At 58.4% G+C, this 9,045-nt stretch overlaps 1 protein-coding gene across 1 annotated transcript; it reads left to right on the top strand.

Annotated features, from left to right (window-relative positions):
* Foxf2 (forkhead box F2) lies at positions 1-4,246 on the top strand (the record flags this gene model as incomplete). Its single annotated transcript, XM_013521862.1, is given in 2 exon segments — positions 1-939; positions 3,345-4,246. Coding segments are annotated over 2 exon segments (1,103 nt in total), but the record flags the coding sequence as incomplete, so codon positions are not given.
* Between the last annotated feature and the right edge of the window lie 4,799 nt (positions 4,247-9,045).

The following is a 9,045-nucleotide window of genomic DNA, read 5'->3' as shown; positions in this document are numbered from 1 at the left end:
CCGCCTGCAAGGGCGCGGCCGGCGGCGCGGGCGCCAAGAAGGCGAGCTCGGGGCTGCGGCGGCCCGAGAAGCCGCCCTACTCCTACATCGCGCTCATCGTCATGGCCATCCAGAGCTCGCCCAGCAAGCGCCTGACGCTCAGCGAGATCTACCAGTTCCTGCAGGCGCGCTTCCCCTTCTTCCGCGGCGCCTACCAGGGCTGGAAGAACTCGGTGCGCCACAACCTCTCGCTCAACGAGTGCTTCATCAAGCTGCCCAAGGGGCTCGGGCGGCCCGGCAAGGGCCACTACTGGACCATCGACCCGGCCAGCGAGTTCATGTTCGAGGAGGGCTCGTTCCGCCGCCGGCCGCGCGGCTTCAGGCGGAAGTGCCAGGCGCTCAAGCCCATGTACCACCGCGTGGTCGGCGGCCTGGGCTTCGGAGCCTCGCTGCTGCCCCAGGGCTTCGACTTCCAGGCGCCCCCGGCCGCGCCGCTCGGCTGCCCCGGCCAGGGCGGCTACGGCGGCCTCGACATGATGCCCGCCGGCTACGACGCGGGCGCGGGCGCCCCAGGCCACGCGCACCCGCACCATCACCACCACCACCACGTCCCGCACATGTCGCCCAACCCGGGCTCCACCTACATGGCCAGCTGCCCGGTGCCCGCGGGGCCGGGGGGCGTCGGGGCTGCGGGCGGCGGCGGCGGCGACTACGGGCCGGACAGTAGCAGCAGCCCGGTGCCCTCGTCCCCGGCCATGGCGAGCGCCATCGAGTGCCACTCGCCCTACACGAGCCCCGCGGCGCACTGGAGCTCGCCGGGCGCCTCGCCTTACCTCAAGCAGCCGCCCGCGCTGACGCCCAGCAGCAACCCCGCGGCCTCCGCCGGCCTGCACACCAGCGTGCCGTCCTACTCGCTGGAGCAGAGCTACCTGCACCAGAACGCCCGCGAGGACCTCTCAGGTAACGGCGGGCGGCCCTGGGGCGCGAGCGCGTGGGGCCGCGTGTTTGAGGCAGGGGGCGCAGAGGTCGCCGCGGGCGCCCAGAACCCTCAGCTCCCAGGAGATGCGGCCCTCAGCGCTCTCCCGGCGCGCATGGGTGTCCCAGTTCAGCCTGACTTAGCTTGAGAGATGCGCTGGCTGGTCCCGTTTGTATTTTAACAGTTGATTTTGTCTCTTATAAATTTCTGGAAGGGAGTTCCTGTGTGCTGGGCTATGGGTAGTAGCAGGGAAAGCAGAGTGGGGTCCCAGGGACCTTCGCTGGAGGGGAGCCGCCACCACACACACGCTCACGCAGGGTGGATCCGGCCGATGACGCAGGAGTCGTGCGGGGCAGCGGGACCTGCACCCCGCGGCCGCCCGTGGCTGTGCCCAGGCGGGTTCAAATTGCGTGGGCGGCAGATTGTGAAAATGTACTTACTAGTGGGAAGCAGTGAAAGGAGGAGGGCGGGGAGGGAGGCCCTGCACGATTTGAATATGTGGCCAACTTTATTCGGAGAGCGGAGATAGAGCCTTACTTATTAACCACTGGGGTAGAGGTTAAAATCCTCCAGCCTGCTAGGCACAGCAGGGCCCAGACGCGCTCCGTGTGTCCTCGGCCTCTCTCGTCACGGAGAAAACCGGGCACAGGGCAACGCAGGCTTTCTATGTTGGCGACTCCGAGGGCAGCTGGGGCACCAGGGCTAGAAATGGGCCTGAGATGTTGGTTCCCTGGACGGAGAAATTTCCCAAATATGCCTTGTAAATGCAGGTCTCAGAGGTTAACTAAACAAAGACAGTCTCGGCAGGCAGGACCACACCGGAGAGGATTTGAGCCTGACTTAACCCAGAGAGCAGTCTTGTTCCATTTTATGGGAATTTCAAGAAGTAACCCATACAGACATCCCTCACCTCTTATTTTTCTTTTTCTTTCTGAAAAGTTTTCCCCTCGCGTGGCTGTCAGTCCTTCCCTCACACTGGGCTGGACCCATGGGGCCCTACCTGATGCCCTCTGGGGCAGGTCCTGCTCAACTTGAACCCAGATGGGAGGCCTGGCAGCTTCAGAAAGCTCTAGGGAGAGACAGAGGTGCAGTAAACAGATCCCCGACCCTCTGTGAGGCTGCCCTGCTCCCAGGCCCAGGAGCAGACCAGAGGCTTTATCCTTCCCGGCGGCAGCAGGAGGCCCCCTTCCCTCGCCCCCCAGGCCCCTGCCCTTCCTCCACGGTGGCCTGAGGGGGCCATGGCAGAAGCCTCACCTGCAGGACCTGGGGAGCCCTGGACACGCGAGGCACCCAGGGCACTCGGAGGCGACCTCCTTGCTAGGCCCAGCCCTCAAAGTCCCTGTACCCCCACCTCGGCCACACTGCAGTGGGGACTGCGCACCTGCCGAAGGACCCCACGTTGGCCACTACCGCAGGGCCTCCAGTCACCCACCACCAGCAGCCCAGCGGGCATGGGTGCAGGGTCCAAGCCCCGCCAGCCACAGGTATGGCTTTCTTGCACTGGCAAGCTGGGTCAGGAACGCATGGCACAAGCCACCCAGGGCTGGGGTGAGGCAAAGCCCCTGCCAGGGCCTCCTCAGCCCCTCTCAACACAGGCCTACTGCGCCGGCAGCGGCAGCGAGAAAGTAAAAGCAAAAGCGGGCGGCAGGCCGGCCTCGTGGAGGAGCGGTCTTGGGGCCCGGGACAGACCTTGTCCACGCTGCCAGCCTGAGGCTCCCTCAGGGACTCCTGCAGCTGCCAGATGCCCCCAGCCGAGGGGTTTTTCTCTGCTCCCTGAAGTCCTGGCTTCTTGGAAGCCTAAGACCTTGGGGCCCACGGAGGGCGAGAGAGACTGCCCCTTCCTTTCCCGTCTTTCCTGTCCTCTTCGCTTTCTCCTTCTCCTGGGGTTATTTGCTATCACTGTCTTTTGGCGCAGAGAACAGTGCTCCACCTCCTGAATATCTGGGGGGTTCCTTAGTTGGATAATAAAACTCAAAGGAGAGGTGAAGGCAACACTGTGGTTCTGGACAGGGCGCTCCATCCTCCCGCAGCTCGGATTCGGGGCCTGGGAGCCTGGGCTCATCCGCAGATGAAACCCCAGCCTGGAGAGAGATTCAGAAGTCCGGGAGTACAGAACTCCCCTCAGGGAGGACCTTGTGCTGCTTTCTGTGTACAGCAAACCAAAGCCGAAGCCTGACTCCAGCCGAGTGTAGCTCTGAAATTTCACACGAGACTCTCTCTGAGCGGGGTTTTCCCTCCGGTTTTTAGCAACGGGTCCAAGGGCACCACTGCTTCTGTACCCGAGTCAAACAAGACACCGCAGAGGGGAGTTTCGGCAACAGTACCCCCATCGTCAGCGGGGTGCGTTTGTCTCTGAGGAGGTTTTCTTTCTTCCCCTTTCTTCTTTCAGTGGGTCTGCCCCGTTACCAGCATCACTCCACTCCAGTGTGCGACAGAAAGGATTTTGTCCTCAATTTCAACGGCATTTCTTCCTTCCACCCCTCGGCCAGTGGGTCTTATTATCACCATCACCACCAGAGCGTGTGTCAGGACATTAAGCCCTGCGTCATGTGAGCAAACGGAGGCCACCTCTCTCCTCTCCCCTCCTCTCCTCCCCTCTCCTCTCTGCTGAGGGGCAGATAGGCCCCCGTGAGAATGACAATGGATGACACACTCCCATATGTGCACAAGACGGCAGTAAGTAGCACCCCCACCGCTTCGCAGAACCCCAGGATCTTCGCCTACGGCTGGAGGAGGGGAGCCCCTGGCAGGTAACGCCCCAGACCAGAGGGAGCGTGCACCTAAACCGAGGAGATAGTGAAAAGTTGCCACCCGTAAGACTAAACTTGTAACTCTGGGATCTTCATTGCCTTCTGTAATCAGGGTCTGAAAAAAAGCAGACAAGTCGTGTGTATGTGTGTTTTTCTTTATCTATGAAAACTTGTGTGCTTTTCAAAAAGGCAGTGTGCAAAGCACCGGCATTCAAGTGAGCCTCATCATGTTGCCTGGCTAAGTAGGAGAATAGTTCGCCCCAGACACCCCGTTTGGATACAGGTGCCAAAGAACCCTGCGAAGAAACCACGTAGAACCAACGTGTCTAGTTTAAGAAAGCGGCTCTCAGTATTGTGACAATACAATGTTTTTACAAGGTTGTTTTCTACCACCATATTCTAAAGATATTTTTATGATCTTCGTGTATACTCACACTTTGCTTGTATTTTAAAAGGAGGATATATTTGCACTTATGTATACTTTTACAGTTTGCCAAAATATTTTGATGTAAAATTTTTTCAATAAAATGTATATAACAAATAGTTGTTTTAGGGACCGATTTCCTTCCAGGGATGCCGACCTGCACCCCCCAGCACTGCAGCTCTGTCCTGCGCCTCTGTGTTGTGTAGTTGGAATAGTGCTGGGTCTGGGCCTGGAGGAGCACAGCGCCGTCTGCCTGGGGGGTCTTCTCAGGCGCCAGAGACAAGCGCAGAGCTGGCGTGCTTTGTTACTGCTTCCTGTACTTTGCTCTCACCTTTTCTGTCTAAACAAAAATCAAGTGAGAAGAACTGAAAAGAAAGCCAGGCAAGAGGAAGAGGCGAGGGTCTGATGTGCGGAGACCCGCTTTTGGGGCTCCTTCTGTGTTCTTCGAAAAGTTCTGCGTTCGCTCACCTCTTCGCCGGCAGCAAGCGCTGTGGTGGCCACTGCCCAGGAAGGCGCCCGCATCCAGGGTTCACAGCTGGGCCTGCCCTGCCCGCCCCGCGCTGTCCTTCCCGGCTGGGCTTCCCCACCGGGAGGCTGCACAGCTGGAGAGAGAGGACGCAGAACCAAGAAGAGGGACCGTCCGGCCCACCCTGCCGCCTGTTGGTACCAGGGACTGTGAGGCCCGGAAAGCCCCGACCGCCCTCCGAGGTGCGCTTTTCTCTCCGGCTCGGGGCTGAGTTTTTGCCTTTGCTTTTGTCCTCTGGACTGGGAACCGGGCTTTTCTCCCTGGCCCTCCCGGGTCCTCCTCCCAGTCCGCCTGGCCCTGAGCGCCTCGCTCCTGGGGTTTGTAGTCCAGGAGAGGATCAGGCCAGGCTCAGCTGGGCTTCAGAAGTCAACGTCTTCCGAATCCTTAGGCTTCCTCCCTGGATTTTCCAAAATTAAGTGGTGATTTAAGTATTTTTTGTCTGTTATCATATTTGCATTTAAATGGGTTTTTTTTTTCTTTTTCATTTTTTTTTTTCCTTCTTCTCTTGTCTCTTCTATACTGCGCTCCTCGGGGGCCTGCTATAAATTACGAAGTCAGTCTCAGAGTTTGCTCCGACCACAGTGCTGTGTTTACATTCCTCCCGAGGCAGCCGGCGTGGTCGTAATTTATATCCTAAACACTCGGACGTAACTTGTTTATACAGAGTGACAGCGCGGAGCGCGGGCCGGAGGCCGGGCGCCCCCTGGCGGCCAAGCGCCGCGCCGCCCGGACCTGGGGCCGGGCCGGGGTGAGTGAAAGCCGCTACCGCGGTTGTCCTTTCTGGCTTGGGGAGCCGGCTTTCTCTCCGGGGGACTCCTGGCTCTGTTGTCTCCTCCTGAAACGCAGTCGGGATGCACTGACAGCAGTGATTTAACAGGGCCAACGCCTGACTGGCAAACTATACTGCATTTCCTTACTCTCAGCTGAGATCCTTGTTTTGTTTCTTTTTTAATCAAAATCTTTCTTCTCTGTCCTTCCCTTAAAGATATGCGCACACACATTCAGATGCACTTCTTCTCCTTTGTTTTCTTTCCTTCTTTCTTCCACTCTTTCTCCTTCCTTCCTTTTTTTTTTTTTTAAATATTCAGTGTGTAGTTCTAAATGTCCCTCTAATACTGGATAAATTCTTTAAAAGTGTTGTTGTGGCCTTAGGAGCGGCAGTAAATGAACTAACTCAACCAGGGGTAGACATTTCAACTGCCTCCCCCTCTGGGGGCGCTGGGTCCCACTAGGAGCAGTGCAGGCCCCAAGTGAGATCTGCACCAGGCCATGCCCCAACTCTTTCATCAACTGTATTTTGAAAGCCCAGAGTTTCTGCACTGACAGAAAAAATAATGCATGAAAAGACAGTTGGCTCTTGTGGAAGGTTTATTGCTTTTCTTTGTCCGTGCATGTTTTCACTTAGTGCTATCCAGTAAAGGAGGGAGAAACCAGGTAAAGGACGCTGAGCTTACGCCCAGGACTGGGGACTGGTTGTGTTCCTAACCAGGGCTTACCTTAACCCTGCCATTCCTTAGGCTGTGGGCCACGTTTGCCGCCAGCCACTACAACAAATGCCTGAGCTGATCCATTTACAAAGAGGAAAGGTTGTTTGGGGCCCAGGCTGAAGGTTTCTGTGCCTGCTGCATGGCCTGGTGGGGGCGTGTGGCCGGGTATGTTGCTCGCTTCAGCCAGACAGCCGCAGAGGGCCAGGCAGGGGGCACCCTGGGAGGGACGGCCGCGGGTGACACCTGGGCTGGAACTGAGCCTGCAGTGCACTGGCCTTCAGAGGCCTTCCAGACATGAGCGTGGTGCAGGGGCTCGGTCCCATCCGCAGATCTGCACTGGACCTCTGTTTCTGAGCTTTGACCCCATTCGTTTTCTGACATGGGTTCATTCTGTGTATTTCCTGCGCGCCCGGGAGAAGTGTGTGTCCGACAGGGCGGGGTGATTCTCACACTGGAGGGGCATCCACGTCCCTAGGGCTTGACGTGCTGCAGAGCCCACCCCAGTGTCCAGAGCAGGGGGCCTGTGCCAGAGGAAGGAAGGAAGGAGGGAAGGGGATAAAGAAAGAAAGAGACAGACAGAAAGAGGGAGGAAGGAAGGGAGGGAGGGAGGGAGAAGAAGGGAAGGAGAGAAGCACAGAAAGGGAAGGGAAGGGAGAGAGGAGAACATGGAAGAAGAGGGGAGAAAGGGACAGAGACAGAGGGGAGAGAAGGGGAGGAGGGAGAAGAACAGAGCGAGGAGGAAGGGGAGGGCGGAAGGAGGAGGAGCTGAGAACCTGGGGAGCCCCATCCCCAATATCTCCAGGTCTCCTGGGCGGCGCCTGGCCAGGGTGCAGGGATCGCTGCTGTTCTTGGCTCCAGCCTGGGCCCCCCTGCACACTTTTGCATTTTCTGAACTGCAAGCGTCTTCTAGGGAATTTCAGAACAGCCTTGACTTATGGGGTAGCAAGTGGAAGTCGCATTTCTGGGGAAATCGTCAGGATACGCGGTCAGCGGCCTGAGTGAGCTTCGTCCTCAGCAAAGGGCTCTGCGGACTCCCGGATTCCTAATGACTGCGCATCCGGGTGACTCACTCAAAACAGGCACGGCTTACTTAGAATGGAAATATATTTTAATATATTTTATCAGGACGGAAATACACTTTACCCACCCTGCCTCTGTGAAACACTATCTTAACAAGGGAAAAGACCACAGCCGTAGACCCTGGGCTGGAGAGGCCCTGGCATACAGACGCCAAGACCTTCAGGGAGAAAAATGAAATTCCTGGAAGTTTCTTTGGAGTTCAGAGCCCCGAGTCCCCTGCAACCCAGCTGATAAATATGCAGCCCCCTGGCTGCCAGGGGACCTGTGAGACCCCCGTGCGATGCAGAGACCGGGCATCCACAACCTCCGTACCAGGCTTGGTAGCACAAGTATATTCATGAGAGGACAGAAGGGACCTCAAGGAGCACTGGAGCCAGTGTGGTACCATGCCCTCCAAAGGGTCCCACCTGCCCCAGCCTGGCACGGCCTCCTGGGGCTGTGTCTCAAGCCCAGCAGGGGTGACTTCTGGACAGCAGGCCACCGCCCAGAGCTGGCATCTCACCGCCGCTGTCCAGAATCACAAACTGCTTTGTTTTCAGGGCTGGAGCCGAAACCCAGGGCCTCCAGCATGCTAGGCAAAAGCGAGACTGCTGAGCCCCTTGCAGGCTCTTCAAATGGCTCCAATCTGGCCTTGGGGTGGAGGGAGGCTGGACCTACTCCGTCACCCTCTCCTGCTGGGCCCTGAGCTCCTTGCCACCCCGCACCAAGTGCACAGGAAGTACCCATGGGCGGTGGCTGGACAGGCAGAGCCAGAGGACCCAAGATGGTCTATGCCAGCGGCCTCTGTCCTCCAAGGGGACGGAACCAGACTTGCTGTCAGGACAGAACTGCCCTACCAGCTTGAGACACAGGTAGCCAGCCCTGGACCAGGTGTCCACACGGGGATTCCAGTGGCATGGAGTCACCTCACAGATGCTGGCTCTTGGGTGACGTGTGTTTTACACAGCTGCCTGGCAGCCTCAGTGAGTGTCCAGCAACCCAGGAGCTTTAAGAAGATACACACATCCGTGGTGTCCTGTAGTCCATCTTGGCCAGTAAAGTCAGCTCACCTAGGGAGACAACTGGCCTCGGGTTCCTTAACAGTTCCCTGGAATGGGCAGGATCTTGTTGACATTTCTTCCAAAATCCTTGGAGGATGGCAGCTCACAGATGAGAAATGCAGCCCTGGGTGTGTTCAGCTAAAGACCCCCAAGTTCTTCTGACCCCACAACCAGCCCTGTGTGTCCAGATTCACAGGTGCCACCCTCGGCCGCCACCTGACACCAGCATCTGTGGGTGCCTGAGGCTCCCCAGGTGATACCAGGTGGGACCCGGCAGGCTGAGGGTGGTCAGTTAGAGCCATGCCCCCTCCCCTGCGAGCACCAGGTGTGCAGCTGCCATCCACCTTCTAGCCCGGCAGAACGGGGAGACCAGCGGACAGGCTGCGGGGAATCAGCAGATTCATCAGATCCCCGGTTTCTTCCTCAGAGAGGAGAGCACCTCAGGGAAGAGCAGAGGAGGACGGGAGCCGGGACAAGACAAGGGGGAGAGCGTGCGGAGGCTGCAGCCCCATCCCTCTGGGGAGGCGCTGTGGACTCCAGTGCTCCAACCTGCGCCCAGCACTCTGAATGTCTGCGCAGTCGGCCCAGTGACCTGGCCCTGCCTTGCCCTGGGCCTCCCGAAGGCAGCTTCCCACGCACTCATCCGGGTGGTAGCCACAGACTGACGTCCACGGCCTGTTCCAAGGGACAAAACCCAAGGGGCTCCACACCCTGGAGACGGCGAGAGGCCAAACCAGCGGGAAAGGCCCACCAGCCAAGTGCGCCACACACTGCCTAGAGCAC

Source organism: Chinchilla lanigera, unplaced genomic scaffold, assembly GCF_000276665.1.
Source record: "Chinchilla lanigera isolate Chin_1 unplaced genomic scaffold, ChiLan1.0 scaffold00064, whole genome shotgun sequence".
NCBI lineage: Eukaryota > Metazoa > Chordata > Mammalia > Rodentia > Chinchillidae > Chinchilla > Chinchilla lanigera.
The sequence above is the reverse complement of the archived record's forward strand: the minus strand, read 5'-3'. Positions and strand labels throughout refer to the sequence as shown.